Consider the following 22,537-nt stretch of genomic DNA (forward strand, 5'->3'; position numbering starts at 1 on the left):
GAAGCAAAACAAACCTTTCAGGCAAATATCAAATATAAAACCAAGCACCAGTAAATAGGCTGGTGTGAAAATGTGTTATCATCATGTGTGCAGAAGCGGATATATCCTTGAGGGATGTGGATTACACAGTAAATGGAAGTTACATATAGTAAGTGCAAATGTGGGGGCGTGAAACTTTCTGCAGTAATTATTTATTCAAATTATCAAAACAACAATGTTCTCATTCACATTCTTTTGACCATGTGAGAAGAAAAGCAGGACACAGGGGGGAGCACCATGACTACTACACGTAGCGGCATGTGGTCTGCTTTCATCATCCAGCTGCCTGCCCCCAAACAGACAGAGATCCACAAGAACTAAACAGCGCTCACTCTGTTTCTAGTTTTTAAAACAAGAATCTGCTCTCATTTTAGGTCTACGCCATAGATTTCATATGATCACAGAATAATCTAATTAAAAACAAAGTATAACTGATCATTAAACTGAATAGACAAGAAATGGAAATTGATAATAATTGATAATTGAAGATATAAAATTTGAGGATTTGGGATGGAGCTAGTCTTTTCAATCAACATTAGCCCTTTATAGATGTGGTTAACCTGAAAAATGGCTAAATGTAAAACTACAAGGGCATGGGCTCTTTTCTAAGTCCATGGCCCCATTAGCATGTCTGCATGATCCTTGAGTTGTCCACTGATATCTTTTTGTTAAGACAAGTGTTTTTAATTTTATTTTTAGGAGAGGCTTTCCACTATTTTGATAAATAATGAAAATAGATGTAGGGTTCCAGAGGGGTAACGAATGAAACAAATTAAAGAAAGAAGAAATATAATGAAGATAATGTCCCCAAATCAACACACATTTCAGCCTCATTTTAACATCTACAACACATACAGTAGGTCTGCCTTAAAAGAAAGATAACATAATCATAAATATATAAATATGTTCAACTGTGTGGCAACAAAACATTGTAAACTTTCAATGGAAAGCCACAAATTTTAGGACTATAACGGGCAAGAGGAGAGCGCATGCGTGAGGATCAACGCCCATCTTTGCAGACCGGAAGGTGGAGAGGAATTTCACTATGGAGTAAGTCATCCTCTCAAGACAGACTGTCTTTGGTGTATCGTAAACGGTTGCTGCTCCCTGCTGTCATTAAAGGTCGTTACCGCTGTTAAACTTCAACTCGAGAGGTTAATCTTTGAATTCATATTCTCTTTCCAGCGACAGCATCCTCACAGGAGCTGGAAGAGGACGAAGGTAAAACCCTTTAGTATCTTTGTGTTAGCATAAATGTGGAGAGCTCGAAAAAAAAACCGCCCCCTGTCACAGCGAGTGTAGTGTAGTGTGGTTAGATATTGGTTAATAATTGCAACCAGAACATTAATGTTATTTTTTTCATTTTGTCTGACATTTTACAATCATTTAAGTCAGTCTTAGTCTTTCACGCGTTAGCTAGCTAACAAAAACGAGAGGAAACGGGAAGAAGCGCGAGGCAGTCAGTTGTTTGCGTCAGAGTTGATTGAATTGGGAAAAGTGATGAGCATAGGTCAGCAAGTCTCACTCTGAAGCTACAGGAAATTAACCTGCTTCATTTAATAATAGAACATATAATGGGCTATGTTTTTTTTAACAGTGTGTCTGCTTCAGTTTGGAATGATAACATATTCTTAGTTTCATAATTCTTAGTTCACATTATAACATGTTTGCTTTAGCATCAATAGCAGCATTATTATCACTCCCTCACAGAGGAACCTTTACGTCATATGAGTTTGTATAGCACCCTGTGCCCCACCAATAGATCGCAACACTTGTGTTTTCATAAACTGGCCATAGACTAAATATTTACAATATATCAAATAAAACATTTTTTTTTCTCAAATGTGGTTGCCTTGTAAGTCCAACAAGTCTGCCTTACAAAAATGCTCAAAACACAAGAGTTCTGGTTGGTTATAATGACTCCAACTCTTACTTTCATTTAAAAGCATTCAACCAAAAAGCAGATCAGTGAGTGTTGGAATGATGATTATCTTGTGTTTTCTTACCCTCTGAACAGAAAAGAGGAAGTGCAGACAGATTAAAGTTGCAGCAGTTTAAATGATGAAGACATACCAGTCAGAGCAATGACAGAGACACAAGAGTGGGGGAGATAATCAACACTGGAGAGACACCCTGACTGTACGTGATCATCAGCCACCCTGTCTCTAGTATGGAGCAAGAAGAAGTGGCAGCCAGGGAGGATGCAGACTTACAACTGATGTACAGGATTGAGCGTCCAGTCTATAATGAAGCCGCCATCCGGTCGCAGGTTCTCGACCGCAAAGAAAAGTCCACCACCCTTCGAGAGAGGCTGGCACAGCAGTTCCGGTAAGTTTGCATAGAGATATGTACCTGCTGAAGTTCTCTTTAGCAACTTATTGAATCAGTTTAGGCATACATAATGTGGGTGCAACAAGTTAATTTTGTATGAGCAGGTTTATGTAGTATAATCTATCCACTTGTTTGCTAGGATAGTTGTCATTGAATCTCCTGATTATTTTGTTTTTGTCTAACTTGAATTTAGTCTGTAAAATGTGATATTGTGAAAATGCCTGTCACAGTTTCCCAGAACACAAGGTGACATATTTAAACTTCTTGTTTTGTCTGATTAAAAGTCCACAGATATTTAATGAATAATTACATAAAGAGCAGATTGTCTGCTTTCATCTGAGGGTGTGTCATTTTGGAGGGACAGAGTAGAAGAGCACTTTTTTAATACAGTCACATTTCACTCCTTCCAATGTACAGGCAAAGGGTAGATAATATCTTTGGCAAACTACTTCTCAGGTTCTGCACTGGTGTGTGACTTAGAGTAGTAAACAGGTACGCCTTTCCTGCACTGATGAGCCAGGCGCTCGCTAGTTCTTCAGACCAAGTAGCACTTTGTGTTTGAATAGATATATTACAAAACATTTACATAGAAAGTGGAAAATGTTCCAACAGATGAAGACACATGGCTTCAGCTTTCTACCAGGTTTTATAGCTAGCACTAAACAGGCCCATGTTAATGCAAAGTTAAGTATTAGAATACAGAAGAATCTCTGAAGAAATGCTCTGCATATTTTTTAGCATACAGATGAAGTCACAATTTTCCACATGGTTAGGTTGTAGTCTTAAAGGGATAGTTTGGGTTTTTTGAAGTGGGGTTGTATGAGGTAGTCGTGCATAGTCGGTACATTACCCGCATGAGATCCTGAGCAGCGAGCTCCCAGTTAGGAGATCCAAGCGGGGGCCCTGGCAGACTAGCAGAACAATGTGTTGCTGTGCATGAAGTCAAGAGTAAAATTTATTTAGACACTTTTAAAAACGCCCACCAAAACAATCCAATATCTGTTTAAATGAAGCGTCATGTAGAATATTTTCATCGGCTTATCTTCCTGTGAAAACAGCATTTTCCTTTGGCACTACATTTTTCGACCGCTGAACTACAGCACTCCTACGCACAAGTTCACCTACGGAGCCACTGTATTACGCCGCAGCCGCAGGTCAGCTGAGTGAATCAGAAAGCTAAACTTCTGATTCCAACTCTAGCTGGTGTTCTCTGCCTCTGACTGACAATGAATATGCAGTGTGTCACTGGTTTGAATCTATCTTTATGGCCATTAAATCAGTAAAAGGCAGTAAAAACAACATGTATATTGCCCCATCATTGTCCTGTGCTGATGTGATTGATTCACTTTATAGCTGTATTTCCCAAGTTTATTTCCCTGGGAAATGTAACCCTCCCATCTCAGTCATGGTGATGGTCTGTTTTTGGCAGGATGTAAGAATTAAGAAATGTCTTATTGATGTTTACCTATAAAGATGTGCTAATTTCATGTGTATACAGGTGATTGGGAGTCTGGTGAGTCATGCAAAATTATTTCCCCTAAGTTAAAGGGAAAAGATTGTGTATCATATCAAATTTTGAGGGGCCCAGAACTGCAGCCAAAAAAACATGAACCAGATTTTAGGGAAAAGTTTCTGTGGTTGAACAAATGCCCTCTCTGTGATGGTTTACCAAAATCCTGAATTAATTCATATTTTTTTAAATGACAAACTAATGCAAAATAAATATTTTGTCTCATCTTGTAGGTGTTCGTCAAAGAGGGCCAAGGCAGCAGCTCTGAGCTTCCTGCCGATTCTAACATGGCTGCCATCCTATCCAGTCAAGCAGTACTTGTTTTCGGATGTAGTCTCAGGTCTCAGCACGGGAGTGGTGCAGCTCCCTCAAGGTCAGTGCCCTGCAGTCCTAGCAGCACCGCTGTGTTACACAGTAGCCATGAGCTACGCCAGTCAATTGGAATGACATGAGGGTTAAATAGTGTGAAGGGCCAGCTGCCAACTCCTGAGGGGCTGCTATTGGCTTCATGCTGTCTTTGTTTTGGTATAACTGTAGCTCTGAGGTTGTGATGCAAACACTTTGCCACTGGGAGTGTTCAGTTTATTTCCAACTGCCTTCTTTCTCTCTCTTCTGGTCCACAGGTCTAGCCTATGCTATGCTGGCTGCTGTGCCTCCAGTTTATGGTCTGTACTCCTCATTCTACCCCGTCCTACTCTACACCTTCTTCGGCACATCCAGACACATATCAGTAGGTGAGAAATGGTGGTGCTCCTTAAGTGTCTGAACCTCCGTGTGAAACCCTTCGATCAGTGATTGTATGTTTTTTAGGGGCTGCACCTAACGATTATTTGTTTATTGATTAAGCTATCAATTATTTTTCCATTAATCTAACCCTCTATTTTTTAATTGCTCTATTAATATAACAACAAAATTACCCAAAATAAATTTTAAGAACTATTCAAGAAAGAAAGAAATTCAATACAGAAAATTTTATTTATTTGTTTGAGTACTTTTAGAGGTGATTTGAAGTTTCTATCTATCTGTTCATGTGTAAGCTCATTCTCTGGAGCAGTATTTATGGGCGTTTTTTTGTCTGGTCCTTGAAAAATCTGCTCCAAATCCTCCGCTGCACTAAATATGTGACTGTCACATCCTTCTGTCACTTCAATAAACTCTTAACAACTTCTACTCACTTTGATATCAGAGTAGAACATTCTGTGTAGGTATAAAGCCAAGGCAGGCCAAGCCTCTGAATCAGACACTCTGATTGGCTGCAATCTCACCCATTGGAGCCAGTAGGAATGTCTGATTCAGTCAAGTGACGCTAAACGACACTGGCAAAGAATGCAGATCAGAATTGATCAATAAATACACAGACGATCAGGGGCTTGATTGAAAGTCGTCTACAGGAAAACACAGCACGTCTCTAGAGCAATGGCGCTCTAGAGACAACGTGAAATTTGGAAGGGTATATGCTTTATTATTTAATTTATTATATTATTATATGTGGACATCACAGTAGCATTAGAATTGTGACAAACATTTATGTACAAGGACCAGATGCACTGTTTGTTTAGTGTTTGTAGCGAAACACTACAACATGCAGTATAAATAAAACGTTTAATACACATGTAATAGTATTTGATGTTTTTATATTTAATCTTTTTATACCAAACATAATGTAAAATGATGGTATTATGGAAATTATATGGTTTAGTATAATTACATTGACTAATTTAAGTCATATATGTGCACACATACTATTTATAGGTCAAAACAGCACAAAATTTGGCTGACCTATAAAAGGCAAAAGTGGTAAAATGAAGAGCCGTTTGGGACTTGAGATCTGGATCTTCTTGGTGAGCTGAGCCAAATGATCTGGCTCACTGAAAAGAGCCTGAATTCCCATCACTACCAGACATGAAACATGAAGTTGTCTTAGGGATAGCACATGGAGTTTTCGCTGAGATGTGATAACCATGTCCTCAGGTGACATGAGCATTACCCCTCTCTCTGACACCTCAACCATGCAGCTACTTTCTCTCCTAGAACTGGCTCTAGGTGGTCTCAAATGTCAGCTCCAACCTGTGAGTTCATCTGACAAATGGGTATAATCAACTAAACCTGCTCAGCCTTTTAATCTGAACAATAAACACACAACAGGGAGCAGTTGGTTTCACTGTAAAATGGCCTCTTCAACAAATTTTGTCTGATAGGTTGCTATGGAAGTGATCCCTTTACCTCTGGCAGAGGGTGCGGGGGAATAACTGGGCTGCCGCTCAAGTGCTGGGCAAGATGGCCTTTTCACTTAAAGGGATACACATACACACACTCTCAAGTACACAACCCCACAGTTACACTGGAAGTCATGATACTGTACAGGACCAAGCCTGGACTTAAGTAGGGCTAAGGTGAAATATGTCAATGAGTCAGACATAATGGTGTTTGACTGAGGATGGTGGTGTTTGGTTTGGTGTTTGCATTTTCCTGCAGTGACGGTCAACACCGATAAGCTACTGTGTGTCTTGGTTACTGATTAAGATAAGACCGTTAGCATATTGTTGTATGGATTTCACAGACTTTACTTGATCTTTTCAAGTGCACCTGCATTTTCTTGCTTTATGTTTTCAGGTTGTCTGTCTGTACGTCCCATTCTCGTGAACGCGATATTTCAGTAATGTTTAACGGAACTTATTCAAATTTGGCACAAACTCTGGGATGTGATAACATTTAATATCCAAAAGGTCAAATACTGTAACTCAGGAAGGAGAGACTGTGAGCATATTTCCTGCAACTTGGCTGGTTGGTGGAGCAAACAACCATGAGGTTGTGATTCTAGTTATTCAAACTGTTAAAGAGATGTTGACTCAACTGTATGATCACTTTGGAGGTTGTAACTTGTGGTGCTGTTGGACTGTGTTGCATTAAAGAGGTATGTCTGTTTTTTAACAAACCCTCATTAATTTGAATGGGGTAGACAAAAATAATAGAAATACCTGTCAGTATAACACAGTGCAGTTCACCAGCACCACAAATTGCAGCCTCCAAATTGATCATAGGCTACAGTTGAATCAACATCTCTTTAGCACAGTTTCAAGAAAGGAGGAGTTATTGCAGGATTGCTGTCATTAGTCTGGATTAGTTTTAGCTAGATGATAAACTGACAGCTGAGTGTCAGTTTGCAAAAATGTCTAAACGCCATAGTTCTGGTCAGGATGTCAGATATCATGCATGTGGGACATGTAACTGAGACACTTAAATACAGTAGACTGGAGCCATTATTAAAGTTATTAGTCTCACATGCTTTTCCTACTATGACAAGTCAAAATGTCTGCTGTGAAAAAAAGTCCATTTAGAAGAAGAGTTGGCTGTTTATATGCACTCTTCTTCTTGCGCTGAAGACCTCCAGTATGAACAGCCAGAAGGTTTTACCCATAGGCTGTAAATAAATACGGACGTAGCCTCCATTTCAGTGACCTGCTCCACCGTCGCCACCTTGGCAGTGTCTGATTCTGCCCCTAGCTCTTGGCCATTAGAGGAACTGCAGTTTTTGGCATTTCAGTGTAGGCTTCATTTTTCAGCCCTGGAGGCTACTGCTTGGTTTTACCCCACCCAAAAGTGTTCTGTAGTTAACACAGTACGCTCTGCTTTCAGTAGTTGTAGTTGAAACAGATGATAACGTTTAATGGAGTTTAAAAAAAAAAAATGGGGTAAAAAACTTTAAGGATAAAGCAGCTTCTTGTTTATCAGCAGTAGACACAGTTTTGAGGTGGAGTGAATCTGTTGTTGAAAGACAGAGATACCTGTTGCATTTTCTATTCCTCATTCTCTCTGTCTGGTTTTTATTTTAGTGCTCATGTTTTATGTTTCATTCAGTCGTTCACACTCACATCACATGGCTGTATATTTAGCACTGGTGGTGGAAAATCTGTTGCCAGTGTCAGTGTGACTTAATGATTTTGTACCACCATCAACCTTTTGAACAATATTTATTTTTGTGGTGTTAAATTACCTCCTTATGCTGTAAAGCTTCTTAATGTTTAGTCAGTGGCCTTTTCACACATCCAGGTGTTCAAACTGCCGACTGTCTGTCCCACACACTGGGGGGTCATTTAAAGATCCACAAGTTGCACAAGTCAATTTCAGTGACCCAAAACATCTCATCCATAAAGCTACTTTCTTTTCTAGAACAAGGTACAAGTCATTTCAAATGTCAGCTCTAACCTATGAGTCCATCTGATGAATTGGTACAACAAAAAAGAAGAGAGGGAGGAACTGAGCTGCTCAGAGGTCAAATACTTAAATGAAATAACAAGGTCAAACAAAATCACAGAGTAAGTTTTGTTTGTCTATGTGATCTGCAGGCACCTTCGCAGTTATAAGTCTGATGATTGGGGGTGTTGTCGTGAGAGAAGCCCCTGACTCAATGTTTTATGTCCTGCCTGCAAACGGATCCAACATGTCTGCTGTTCTGGACGTGGAGGCCCGTGACGCCAGGAGGGTCCAGGTGGCCGTAGTGCTCACGACCCTGGTGGGAATCATCCAGGTCAGTGTCAAAACAACCAACACACTCAGTGAGCAGCTGAGAGCTGCTGTCGATCTGCCTTCAACCCCCACAGAGTGTCTGTTTGGTTAGAACATCACAGTAACGTGATACAGTTTGCTCAAACTTCTCACTCAAAAATCACTTCATTCAAAGTAGCAGGACGTCTGAGTCACTGTTGACGCATCCAAGGCTTGATTTCATGTTTTTATTTGAAACAAAGATATTTAACTTGTCCTTATCCCCTTGCCTCTCTCTGCTCGCTTTCCTCATTTCTTTTTCCTTCCTGTCAGATCATCTTTGGTCTTCTCAGGTTTGGCTTTGTGGCGATCTACCTCACAGAACCCCTGGTGCGAGGCTTCACCACAGCAGCGGCTGTGCATGTTGTCGTCTCCCAGTTAAAGTACCTGCTGGGGGTGAAGACACAGCGTTTTAGTGGGCCCCTCTCTGCTATTTATGTGAGTTTAATGGCCTCTGGAGAGTTTGGAGGTGGGAGGAGCGTCCTTGTATCAATAGTTGGGCATCTTAGCTTTTTACCTTTTTTCAAGGTGTAGTTTTGTTGTTGTATGTTTGCTAAATCCAAAAAAATAGATCGCTTAAATGTATCATAATTGGTCAAACCGTCCTGTTTCTCATGCCCTAGAGCGTCAAGGCTGTGCTCAGTGACATCACCAGCACCAATATCACCACTCTCATCCTGGGCCTTGTGTGTATCGTCTTCCTGTATGGTGTGAAAGACATCAACGAGCGCTTCAAAAAGAAACTGCCCATTCCCATTCCTGGAGAGATCATTGTCGTCATCGTGTCAACCGGCGTCTCGTACGGCCTGTCTTTGTCAGAAGACTACAGTGTGGATGTGGTGGGGAAGATACCAACAGGGTAAGTTGTTAGGTTCTCATTGTCAGAAATGTCATGAATTTTAGAGACTTGTTCTTCGGATGGGATTTTTCTGACTTTGAGGTCTGAGTGTAGCATAGAACTTGTGTTAATCTATACTGAATAAATATAATTGCAACACTTTTGTTTTTGCTTCCATTTTTTATTAGTTGAAACAAAAGATCTAAGACTTTTTTCTATACACACTCTCTTTAATATTACATACAAATGTGTTGAAATCCGTGTTGGTGAGCGTTTGTCACTTGCCAAGATAATCCATCCACCTGCCCATGGCTGTTCAAATTGAAGGCCACTCTAAAATGTGCACTTTATTTTGAAAAAAAGACATTTATTTGTCACTGAGCTGTGGATTTCTAGGACAAGGGTTCTGATGCAAAATCATTTTTCAAAATAAAATTGCACATTCAAAGGAGCTTTTTATTGTGACCAGCCTAAGGCAAATGTGTGCAATAATCATGATTTGTTATCAGCATATGGATATGTCTCACCTGTTAGGTATGCAGAGGAGAAATGCTCACTGACACACATTTAAACACATTTATGAACCAGATTTTAGAGAAAGACACCTTTTGTGAGATTAGAAAAAGTATTTTATTTCAACTCATAAAAAATGGGGGCTAAAACAAAAGTGTTCTATTCTTTATATTAATTGTATTAATTTTGTAGCTTTGGGCCCTTGTTCTCCACGTCAATTCTGTAAAAGGAACCGTCATAAAATATAATATAAATATTTGCACACAGGGATCAATGTACTTCCAATGTTTTCCTATGTGTTATCAGGCTTCTCCCCCCCGCTGCCCCACAGTTCTCTCTGTTACCCAGTCTGGTCACAGACTCCTTCGCTGTGGCCATTGTAGGATTCTCAATGGGCATGTCACTGGCCAAGATCTTTGCCCTGAAGCACGGGTACAGTGTGGACGGCAACCAGGTGAGTGTAGACATCTGACAAGCTGCAGGTGCTGACACAATGAACTCTGTCATGGAGCAATATGTTTGCATGAAGTGTGTTACAGTAAGCACCAGTAAGCTGATTTCCTAAAGATCATGTAAAAGAGAAACTCGGCTTTTATCTTTAATTGGAGTAAGGAACTAGAGAAACCTGATTTCCCTAGCTTTGATTTGTTCTGGAGAAAGCTGGTTTCTTGCCTTGTATGTGGTTATAGAATGAAGGGACAGTGCAGGTATGAAGGGAGTGATCATTAAATGTAGCAGCACTTTTATTTTAAATAATTCCAACCAAAACATGTTGCTGGTTAGTTACAGGTTACTACAGTATTATATCTCTCAGTAACCAGGTCTCTTGTTTTGTTTGGTCTGAGTTGCAGTGGAAACCAATGACCATGTTGTGTTTTTGTTCACGCAGCCCAAAGACAAGGAAACTAGACAACATAAACACCAGTCATATGGTTTTGACAATCAAGACTAGGTCACAACATTAAGAAGACCTTATTGCAGTATTAATACGCTGTATGATAGTAGTACTAGGCATAAAATACAAAAGAAATTAGAAATAAATCTAATTTCATAATATAAATATGATGGCATATAGCTGATATCTGGCACACTGGACTGCCTGTAGAAGAGAAGTCAGTTTAACTTCAGCTAAGCTTGATCATCCTGTCCTTGATGTCCTTGATGGCGTGGTTGACCTCTGGAGTTCAATATCATTTGCAAGTATCAACATCTGCCTCCTTCTTATCTGCAAACTGTAGTGAAGTATTTCTTCACTGCCTAACAAGCTGCAGGAAAAGTTCACATTTTCATTCCACTAAATTTGGCTACACTTGCTCTGCTTTCAGGAACTGATTGCTCTCGGTCTGTGTAACCTCGTCAGCTCTTTCTTCCAAACCTTCGCCATCACTTGTTCCATGTCAAGAAGCCTGGTGCAAGAGAGCACAGGAGGAAAAACACAGGTAACACACACACACACACACACACACACACACACACACACACACACACCCACTATCTAACTCTAAATTAGTGTCGTAAAACCATAATTACAGTAAGAGATAATACTGACACAGTTATCGCTTTGTGTGTTTGTTCAGATCGCAGGGCTGCTGGCGTCTCTCGTGGTGCTGCTGGTGGTGGTGGCCATCGGTTTTGTCTTTCAGCCACTCCCTCAGGTGGGTGAAGCTGTGGAGCTCCAGCTTCTCGTCTGGCAGCTCGCGGTCAAAGGCGGAGCTGCAGACACTTTCATTTTCTTCTCAGACTGTTGAACAATAACTACAACAGTAGAAAAGACTGCCAGTGTTTTCTAATGGGTTTCTGTATAGTTTTGTTCTCATGTTGTATTATCTTCTGTTCTGTTTCTCAGACTGCGCTAGCTGCCATCATCATGGTGAACTTGTTGGGGATGTTCAAACAGATCAGAGACATTCCTACTCTATGGAGGACCAGTAAGATTGAGCTGGTCAGTGTGTGAAATCAAACTTAACATCAGAAATGGCAGAAACCTGCTGATGCAAAATGAGCTGATCTGCGTCTTATTTTGTACTTTTTAATTCACTGTGGTTCTAGATGAATGTGATTTAAACTGCATGTCGTAATAATCTTGTTACCATGAGCAACACATCCTGTGTGTGTAATAAGAATACAATGACTTACTTGAATGTGGCTTCAAAACATTAGAGATTGTCTGCTAATATAAGTAAGCATTTTGGCCAAGTTACAGAAATGGTGGAACACAGGCCTCTTACTTTACAGCAAAAATATGATGAAATACTTAAGTGTTTTTTTATGTACAGTATGAGAAACTTAGTTTGCTTGTGACGCAAGGCAAACCTCAGAAGGATTCTTGACAGTAAAGGGAAATCCAATCTCATCAAAGTTCAGTTCAACTCCATGGTCCACCTTGACAGAAAACCATATAGAGTTAAACATAGTTTAACATAGATTTGTAATCTTTGTTTCACTTTTCGAAGTTGATAGGCACATTTTTAGAACAAAATGAAGGTCTGAGGGTTACAAATTTGCAAGTTTGAGGTGTTTAAAGGTCCCACATTTTCCTCTTCTCCTTTGTTTTATTAACAGTGTTGATGCATAAGAAGATATATTTGTGGTTTTAAGAACCAAAAACCATCTCAATGTAGTTTTACATCTCCTCTCCCAGGCTTCTCTCTGGAGCTCTAGTAACAACAGGTCAGAGAGCCAATCAGAAGAGAGGAGACTCTGAGCCTCTCTTTGGGCATGGCTGAGAGTGGTGCCTGCCTTGTTGTGACATCCAAAAGGTCCAGAAGCCCTGACGGCTGGTTTTAAAGCTCAGTTTCTAAATACAGGCTGTGTGCATTTTTCTTTGGACTGAGGCTTTTATACTTTCACAATACATTACCTTACATTTACCTTTATACTGTATCGGACCTTTAATGTATCATTTTAAACATCAGTCGATCATTGTCAGGTTAAATGTGATGTCTTTCTATCCTTACTGAAAGAAAAAGAGGCGTGAGAAGCCTCCATCACATGCCTTTGTGTGACAGTCTTTCCCTCTCATAGGAAGAAAAGAGGATGTAGCTATTTGTGTTTTACCTGTGTTTTAATGCTCATGTTGGTTTATATCTGTTCTTCTCTTTTCTCTCTCAGGCCATCTGGCTCGTAGCCTTTGTAGCATCTGTGCTGTTGGGCCTAGATTACGGCCTCCTGGTGGCGGTCGCATTCGCCATACTAACAGTCATCTACAGAACACAGAGGTACTGATGATTTTCAGTCTGAAAATGAATGCCACATATCATAGCATGTAAATACAGGCTTGAGCGGTGCTCCATGCATGTTAGCAGAAGAATGTGGTGTTCACACAATACAATACCTACCTACACTGAAGTGCTTCTGATGTCTCTTTTTGTGTTTTAGCCCCAAAAGTGCTGTTTTAGGCCACGTTCCAGGTACTGGGCTGTACTGTGATGTGGATGAGTATGAAGAGGTGAGTCTATGAAAAAAAAAAATACACCATGTCAGTCTGAACCCAGGGTAAAAGTTTCCCACCCTGTCTGTTGCTCTGAACGTTTGTGATTTGTGTTTTGTTCCCAGGCTGCTGAGTACGAGGGGATTAAGATTTTCCACTCCAACTCGTCAATCTACTTTGCCAACAGTGACCTTTATGTGAACACCCTCAAGGAGAAGGTAATCCTATCCTGTGTGTGTGTGTGTGTGTGTGTGTGTGTGTGTGTGTGTGTGTGTGTGTGTGTGTGTGTGTGTGTGTGTGTGCGCGCGTGCATGCATATACTTATGTGTGTGTTTTTAGAGTACTTTACAGGAGGAAAAACATTATCCCATTTTTTTATTATTATTGTTTTCCACATCTATTATCAGTGGACTTAAACTGTTTCTCACCAGGTTTTGAAAGGTGAAATTATCTACAATTTACAAATGTTGTTACCATGTAGGCTGTTATTACTGTTACCCAGGGACATGTAATTATATGGATTTGAAAACAATTTTGTGGCAGATTCTTTAAGAGCAGCAGTCCTTCATGCAAGTTATGATGTTCAGTTTTTATTCAAACTGTTTTAGAGATGTTGTTTCAACTTCATGATCATTTTGGAGGCAGCAGTTTGTGGTGCTGTTGAACTCTATTGCGTTATAGAGACAAGTGTTTCTATTATTTTGTCCATCCCCTTTATGTTAAGGGTAGGCTAAGTAACAGATAAATAACAGTTGAACAGCATCACAAACTATGTCCTCCAAAAGTGATCACACAGTTGAATCAACACATCTTTAAAACAGTTTGAATAAAAACTGAACATTATAACCTTCATGAAGGAGGATTTATTGCAGGACTGTTTTGGTAGGTGTTTCTAATAAACTGACTGGACTGAGTGTATTTGGCCATTTGATTAAATCTGTAATTGTGTAAACAGTGTTGAAACTGAAAACACTGTGGAGCACAATGTAGAATAAAATAATACCAGTGACAAGGAACACACATAATAATAATAATAATAATAATAATAATGATAAGTCTTTAGTCCATGAGTCTTTTCTAAGAACCCTCCTAGTGCAATGCTGACAGTTAACAGAAGAATTAAAAGCTGCTTATAGAAGGATGTTTTGAGTAGTGTTTCAAACTGGGATACTGACTTAGCAGTTAGATGAGAAAATCAGTACCACTCACATGACTGTGCGGTAAATGATGGTCATTCATAGGGACTGTGGTGATGGATCCGTATCTAATGATCTGGTTTTCAACTAGTCAATGTGTGTCACTGTTGTTGATGTCTTAACAGACAGGCGTAAACCCTGAACACATACAAGCTGCTCGCAAAGCCATAAAAAAACAGAAGGAGAAGAAGGCAAACAGCAGCAACAACTCTCCATCCAAGATCTGTGTCAAAGTGAGTTGTCCTCCTCCTGTCTTCTCTCCCTGGTTACACGTTGTGTGTATGTACACTGTCACATTTGTTGACGGTGTAAATATGACGCACGCAGCATATTTGCGTTAGCGTGTCCATCGTGTTGGGGACATGGCTACTTATGTACAGTAGCCATGTTCCTCAGGCCTCAGTTGCCCTTTAGAATTTCTGCACTCAGCTTTCTGCACTCAACTTTTAAGGAAATGATTGAACTTTTAAGGCAATGATTGAACTGAGTGCAGAAATTCTGTCAAGTCAAACAGTAAAGTCAGTAAAATATAAAGAACATGTATTGTATCCAACGCATGGTTACTTGTAGTAATAGTGAAGGGGAAAAAGACATTTTCATCATGCTATCTAGACATATATTTGCAAAGCTTACACCTACTTAAAACCCCATAGGTACAATTGGACATTTCTGTGGCTCCTCGCAGTTTTAGTATCAAAAATACACAAAACTAACCTGTTATTTATCACATTGTTTTAGCCCAGGATACCTTCTGGCTTGTTGAAATCCAAAGCTAAAAATCAGCCTCTTTGATTGGTTCTAGTACAAGAAGGAGGAAGTGACCCACGAGGTTGTGTCCTACAACAACGTGGCGGAGGAGCAGAGAAACGGCCGATCGGGGGACAGATGCAGCATGTCAGCCTCGGAGCAGTCCATCTTCCTTAATCCTCCGAGCACCGTCCACTTCATCATCCTGGACTGGACGCCCGTAAACTTCATCGACTCTGTGGGAGCCAAAGCCATCAAACAGGTCCTTCCTTTTTCTCAGTGGAGGCTGTTTTCAATGTCAGGGTCACTAAAACAACAGAACATGTACATGTTCAAATCTTTACGTGTTTGCTCATGTGCTGCTGCACTTTCAGTTCAGGAAAGCTTGTAGGATTCTTCAGTTGTAGAAGTCTGTTGTGTAAACAGACCTTCATCTTATTTTCACCCAGTAAGTCTGTGTCTGTTTCAACAGGTCATTAAAGACTATGCAGCCGTTGATGTCCTGGTGGTTATAGCCGGCTGCAGCAGTAAGTAATCATGATGATTTTTGTGTATAAGTGTATCAGTGGATGCTACTGCAGTTTTATGAGACACTCACTGATGTATTTTAATAGTTAATAAACATATGGAGCTCAGTTGCACAGAGGAATAAGATATATCATTATTTGGTCTTTTACTGAGAAAAGAGGACAAATACACAGTAGATCAGGGGTCTTCAACCTTTTTTACTCTGAGAGCTACTTTGACAAGATAAAAAGGGCTGAGAGCTCCTCATGTCTGACATTACTGGTCACATTTATTCACATATTGTATCAAAACACTCAAACTGATCTCCTCAGATGAATAAGATTAAATTATTAAGTCATTAAATATCAACATTCAAAAACATCTCAAACACACATCAGACAAAATTCTGAGTCAGGATTCAGTCAAACCTGAACACACAGACATGAGAACACCACTGCAAATAAACCTCCGTAAATCTAATTAGAGATCAGAGAAAGAAGAAGTTCCTCAGTCAGTGATCAGTAATAGTTGTCAGTACCAATGGTACATAACAAACAGGAACTTAAAATAGATCATTCACTACACTTTATTTTACAAAATGTAAACAAACATGGACTGAAAAAAACAGGGTTTAACTCACTGTATCCATGACAACATGTTTCCTGTTTGTTGGAAAGTGCAGTTTATCTGTTCTGTTATCAGAAGAGTTGCTATCATTAGCATTAACATACTAGGGAAAGGAAAGGTTTATTAGATAGACCTCGCTAAAACCAACCCAGGGTAGATTGCATATTAGAAACACTTGTTAGTATAACAGTGTAACAGCCTCCAACATAATAACCTTCATTAAGGAGGACTTCTTGTATTAGACTGCATTAGTTTTAGCTAGTTGTTCCTAATAAACTGACAGCTGAGTGTCAGTTGCTTGAGAAAGGCCCTCTGATCTCCACAGCAGAATTACACTGAGTAACCAGCTCACTATAATCTAATCAGGAGAATCAGGGGAGGAGGAATCTGGTCGAGATGAATCTTTTTCATTGTTTTTGGTCTTTGGCCGAAACACATCTCTGATCTACTTGTATGATCTGAAGCATCCAGACCTGAGGTCCTCTGGGACACGTTAACTCAGTGTTCCCAGAATCACAACCAAACAAGGTGAAGCAGATTTTATTTTCTCTGCTCCTCACCTGTGGAACAAACTACCTGAACACCTGAGATCAGCTGAATCTGTCAGCTCATTTAAATCAGGGTTTAAAACATTGCTATCTGCTGCAGCTCATCAATAAATCACATACATAACATCTTTTTAATCTTGTGCATTTGCTTTCTGTTAGTGTCTTTTATCACTGCAGCACTTCTTTTAAAATGGTGTCCTAAGTTTCCTACCTGATTTTATGCAATCTTGATATGACTTATTCAAATATATTTATTCAAATTTGTTTTTATTGTTTTCCAATGCTATTTTAATGTCATCTTAATGTTCTATTGTTTAAGTATTTCCATGCCTCTGGAAAGCACTTTGAATTGCCTTGTGTCTGAATGGTGCTACTCTACACTCTGCTTTAATCTACTAGGAGGCCTATTGGTTGAGCTGGACACCTTACAGTTCTTCACGGGGGTCATGACCACAGACATGGTGTTCCCCACAGTCCATGACGCCGTGCTACACTGTCAACACTCCCACCCAGCAGCTGCTCCGGCCAATGAGACGACCTGACGAGACGTCTTTGACCGAGATCGAACCGCAGCAGCAGTCCTGACACAAAACAACTGAGGCAAACCCGACAATAGGAGTGATGAGCAATCAGCAATCATTTAGCACCGTGGTGCTTGTTTTCCTTCTCATGAAGCACTCCAGATTTTGACAACCTTGTGAAAGTGCCCAAAGCAGCAATACAGAGGGCAGCTTTGAGGCTTTTATTCAATCAGAAATCCAGGACTAAATTTCCAGCTGAGGAACCTACAGCCTTATTCCTGTATATCCTCTCTCTCTCTCTCTCTTTCGGGAGGGTTGCACTTTTAACATATTTTTGTAATTGTGTTTAAGTTGTCACTGTTCTGCTGGGAGAACTGAGATTTAAAGTTAAGCTGCTGCTTTTATCCAAGAAACTTGTGAAACAGTCCAGAAGCTGTCTCTCATCATCATAATGCTGGTATCAAATGTTAATGGTTACTGAGAAGTTGTGTACTGATAGTCAATATGGTTTCAGCTGCATTTCTGTGTAATGCTGTATTTAAACCAGCAGAAATAACCATCACTGGTCACATGTAGTGTCATATTTGTTACATTTTCACTGCTGTTTGAGTCTGAATCCAACACAAATGTTATATAACAGTCTGTCAGTTGATATTTTAGCATAAAACCTGTTTTATTTCTAAAAAAAGCTTTAGTTGTTACTGTCTTACACGGGAGGCCTTTAAAGTTACCATGTGGTTATTTTACAAAGCACTGAGACTTATATTTGGAATAAACTTTATTTTTAAGTGAACAAATGACAATGAAGGACAATGTTTTAACGCAGTTTTTTGCTTCTTTGATGATAAAAAGGCAAAGTGGAAACTCTCACAAACAGGCACACACACGCTCAGTTGTAGGTCATGTATCTGGGAGTGGCGCTGAACTTGGCGTAGGACTTGATGACCTTGTTAACGGCCTCCAGGAAGTCTTTCTCTGTGGCGATCTTCCTGCGGGCTCTGATGGCGAACATGCCTGCCTCTGTGCACACGCTGCGGATCTCAGCGCCTGGAAGGAAACACGTCACATTTTGCTTACAGAATGAACAGGAAGTTCAGTCGTTGTAGAATACCCTCTAATTTTGGAGATTTCCCGGTTTTGGTTGAGATACTTGTATATACCACAGGACAGTAACAACCTTAAAAACCCAGTGAACGGTGACGATGCACCGTTCACTGGATTTGAAGATTTATGAAGAATGAGAATTTGAATCTGTTAAGTCAAAGACATGGTTTTCTTTGGACAGTGACAGAGTTATGTGACAGTTCACCCTTGTGGCCAAACATCAGTACTACAGACACTGAGTGCAGACTGGAAGTCCTATGCACACTAGCTGCAACTAAGAAGAATTACAGACTCCAAATGTTTATCCATGTCCCTGTGAGCCTGGAATGAACCAAACGAGCTACAGAAGTAGAAGCTGTTTTAATAAGCATATCAGTGAGGATGAAGAGAGGTGGGAGATCTAGTGAGAATGTGAAGGACAGATCAGGGACTGAATGCTGCTGTGTCAGTCTTACCAGTGCTGTTGGGACAGAGGCGAGCCAGCAGCTCAAAGCGAATGTCTCTCTCCACACTCATAGAGCGGGCATGGATCTTGAAGATGTGTGTGCGACCCTTAAACACAAAATGAACAGGAGTGAGGTCAAGAAGTTCGTGAGAGGAAAATGACTCTTGTAAGCAGCTACAGAGTTAGAAAAATACATAAACGTGAAGTAGAGATGAGCAGATATAACCCAATGTCATGATGGTGTTATTGTTGACTGATAAGAATATAACTTACCTCCAGGTCAGGCAGGCTGAACTCGATCTTCCTGTCCAGACGTCCGGGTCTCATCAGGGCTGGGTCCAGTGTGTCCGGTCTGTTGGTGGCCATCAGAACTTTGATGTTGCCACGAGGGTCGAAGCCATCCAGTTGGTTGATGAGCTCCAGCATGGTCCTCTGGACCTCGTTGTCTCCTCCGGCGCCGTCATCAAAACGTGCACCTGTAAGGTACAAACACAGCACGAGGGAGGATCGTATTTATCTTAAAATTGATTCTACAATTATATCAATTTTATTACAATTCAGTTTGGCTCTTTACATTGCTTTTAAAAATAACAATCAATATTTCATGATAGGACAAAAGACAACATTTTTTATGTAGAGCCAACGCATCTGGCATTAGAACCTTATTTCACTCTTTTCAAACTAAATAAGTTTCAGCCACACACCTTTCTGAGCTGCACTGCAGTAACTGAGTGGAGACAAGAGACTCCTCTGTGTGCAGCCACCAGCTAGTGTCTACTAATTGCCTGCACTTGAGGTGTTTAGGGGACATCTGTAAACTTTAGATACAGAAAATTGGGTTACACTCTCCCCCTCTAAACTGCATGATTCTGTGGATGCACATCGGTCACACAATGTGTCACCCAGCAAAAGTAAATTCTCAAACTGGGGGAAACACTGTAAAAAATACCATCACCAACAATGGAGTCAGAGTCCCCTAATGGGACGGGAGGGGACAGGAGTCATTCTTCTGGGATTGGGACAGGAGCGTAAATCCACTCCAGTGTCACCCTCTGGTTAGAATCACCAACAAGCACTGTTTCGGGCATATTCAAAGGATCACACAACAACCATAAATATAAAATTTTAACACATAGAAGAATGGGACATTGGGGCGAGCTTTACCTCCAATGGCATCAATTTCATCAAAGAAGATCAGACAGGCCTTCTTAGTGCGGGCCATCTCAAAGAGCTCACGCACCATCCTGGCTCCCTACAAACAAACACAGACGGGAGAAAGAAAAATATTTAATCTTTTTGTCCACATTGACAATTAAAGAGCTGCTACTCTTTGACCTGGGAGCTCCTCTAGCCTCTGCAGTCTCACCTCTCCCACATACTTCTGCACCAGCTCGGAGCCGATGACTCTGATGAAGCAGGCGTCCGTCCTGTTGGCCACAGCTCGGGCACACAGGGTCTTTCCTGTTCCAGGGGGCCCGAACAGCAGCACACCTTTTGGGGGCTCAATACCCAGATTGACAAACCTCTCAGGCTGGTGAGGAGAGGAAGAAGGTAAGTGTTAATGATCAGTAGAGGATGGAGGTATGTGTCTGTAGTCTCTTGCACATGGCAGAGAGGAGACGTTTTATTCTGGACAGGTGTTAGAAAAAACCCCATAAGCGGACTGGATTTCCATAAATCGACGAGGAGCGTTTGTGAACACTCACATGCAGCAGAGGGGTCTCAACCACTTCTCTCAGCTTCTCGATCTGCTCCTTACATCCACCAACATCACTGTAGGTCACATCAGGCTTCTCCTCCACCTACATTTGGACAAAGAGTCATTATTAGAGCTGAAAAGGATTCCTGCATGAAATACTGCAGCTTCTTTTTCATCTGGAAATTGCAGCATTCATTATATATTCATTTTAAATGTCCTAGAAAAATAATTCCAAATTTTCTGTCCAAAACTTTTATTTTGATATGTAACAAGCTCAAACAGTGATATATTCATATGAGCCCTTGTGTGGATTCATACCTGCATCATGGTGACAGTGGGATCAATCTTTGGAGGCAGAGGAATATGGATCTGATACTTGTTTCTGTCAACACTGGAAGAGATTGTTTCACAAGATAATTAACACAGATAAATGTGATGACATGTTAATGATATTTGATACTTATAAATATATTATATAATAATAATAATAATCGTGCCTCACCCAACTCTCATGCCCTCCTCGATGTCAGTTGGAGCCACCTGGTCGCTCAGGTCCACCACAAACTTGGCAAACTGTTTGACATTGATTATGTATTTTGGGTCCTCTGAGTCTGCGTTGATGATCTTTGTGCATCTGTGGGGACAGAAAAAGATAATTATAAATTTCAAAACCTTGTGCAAATGGAAGTTAGGAGAGGTTTTGATACAGCAGCAACACCGTTCTATAAGATACTGCCTTGAGCTTGATTTTAATATTGATTGAATGTAGTCTTGTCCTGGTTATAACAGCAAATGCCTCTCAGTCCATATTAAATTAAATATTGCACAGATCCAAATGTATCCAAACATACTTCCAAATTATTGTGTTTTGTCGCACAAGTACACATTAATATTGACTCAAACATACTTTGATCGCTTTACAGTTACAACCCAGTTTGCTTTACCTTGCCACCTGCAGCGGCTGTTCACTCTGCAGAGTCTGCTTGTCAGCAGCAAGATCCCAGAGAGCTGGTGGAGCCAGGCCAGTGTCTGACTCCTTGATGCCTGGCAAAGCCAAAACAAACACAGTAGAAAGCAGCCAGTCAATGGGGTTCTCACAAAATCTGAGAAAATGGCAACCTTTTCCACTGTCACCAACAAACAGCTCTGTTGTCATTAAAAGTGTATTTATGGCTCTATCACGCACCTGTCAGCTCGTTGATCTTTTTGAGCAGCTGCTGGATGTCATCTTCCACTTGTTTGATCTGTCTCGAGTAGGTGCTTTGACCCTGGCGATAAACAGCGAGCAACGATTTAGTTCAACTTAGAATGATTAATAATTCACATTTGGCCAATTTTACAGCTTAGACACGTTGATCAGAATTGGTGCAAAGCTTATAAGGTTATACTTACATAGGTTTTCAGCAGCGCAATGTCCCCTTCATCCAAAGCTGTGATAAAGATGAAAACAACATCAATGATTTTGCACTCTGACAATGTCAGTAGGCCGCTAGCATTGGTGTCGGACCGAGCAGTATAGTTTATCTCATACATGTTTACACATTTTATGTTAGCGTTAACTATTTACACCAAAGACATCTTAAAATGTATGTTTACTGAACGACAACAGTTATTTTAGTTAGTTGTAAACAGTAGCAGTTTGTTCAACGAGCTGAGCAAACGTTAGCTCCGGAGCTAATATTAGTTAGCTCCTTGACAGTAAAGAACATTTGACTGTTTTTAAGAATTTAATGTTATTTTTACACATACCTCTGATAGGTGCGTCATCCTTTTCCTCTTCCTTTGTCTTCCTTTGGTCATCTCCCAAATAATCCGGCATATTTAATCTGAATAAAGTGTTTTTCACAGATAGACTGAGCTGCTCCGGCAGCTAAACTGAACAATTACACAGCAGCTTTGCGTTTCCGCCGCTGTGTGCCAGTCACCGGAAATACACG

General features: G+C 40.4%; 2 protein-coding genes across 3 annotated transcripts; one reads left to right on the top strand and one right to left on the bottom strand.

Annotated features, from left to right (window-relative positions):
* The first annotated feature begins 1,104 nt into the window (after window positions 1–1,104).
* On the top strand, window positions 1,105–18,155 carry slc26a5 (solute carrier family 26 member 5). Of its 2 annotated transcripts, XM_056368120.1 has the most exons (18): window positions 1,105–1,260; window positions 2,057–2,367; window positions 4,114–4,253; window positions 4,504–4,614; window positions 8,227–8,408; window positions 8,699–8,863; window positions 9,049–9,284; window positions 10,083–10,230; window positions 11,102–11,215; window positions 11,354–11,431; window positions 11,623–11,718; window positions 12,888–12,994; window positions 13,155–13,224; window positions 13,332–13,424; window positions 14,528–14,635; window positions 15,205–15,411; window positions 15,622–15,676; window positions 17,231–18,155. In XM_056368120.1, the coding sequence occupies exons 2-18, from the start codon at window positions 2,210–2,212 to the stop codon at window positions 17,371–17,373; spliced, it is 2,211 nt and encodes a 736-aa protein (XP_056224095.1). In that variant the 5' UTR covers window positions 1,105–1,260; window positions 2,057–2,209; the 3' UTR covers window positions 17,374–18,155. The 2 variants fall into 2 exon arrangements, with proteins under 2 accessions (XP_056224095.1, XP_056224096.1); XM_056368121.1 differs by lacking the exon at window positions 1,105–1,260 and having other exon boundaries at window positions 2,228–2,367; window positions 4,504–4,610.
* On the bottom strand, window positions 18,113–22,525 carry psmc2 (proteasome 26S subunit, ATPase 2). Its single transcript, XM_056368124.1, has 12 exons — window positions 22,350–22,525; window positions 21,993–22,030; window positions 21,787–21,868; window positions 21,545–21,644; window positions 21,103–21,234; window positions 20,919–20,991; window positions 20,608–20,703; window positions 20,268–20,432; window positions 20,066–20,153; window positions 19,175–19,377; window positions 18,912–19,008; window positions 18,113–18,399 (listed from the first exon to the last, which is right to left on the bottom strand). The coding sequence occupies exons 1-12, from the start codon at window positions 22,417–22,419 to the stop codon at window positions 18,242–18,244; spliced, it is 1,302 nt and encodes a 433-aa protein (XP_056224099.1). The 5' UTR covers window positions 22,420–22,525; the 3' UTR covers window positions 18,113–18,241.
* Window positions 22,526–22,537: the final 12 nt, after the last annotated feature.

This window comes from Seriola aureovittata, chromosome 22 (genome assembly GCF_021018895.1).
Source record: "Seriola aureovittata isolate HTS-2021-v1 ecotype China chromosome 22, ASM2101889v1, whole genome shotgun sequence".
Lineage (NCBI taxonomy): Eukaryota > Metazoa > Chordata > Actinopteri > Carangiformes > Carangidae > Seriola > Seriola aureovittata.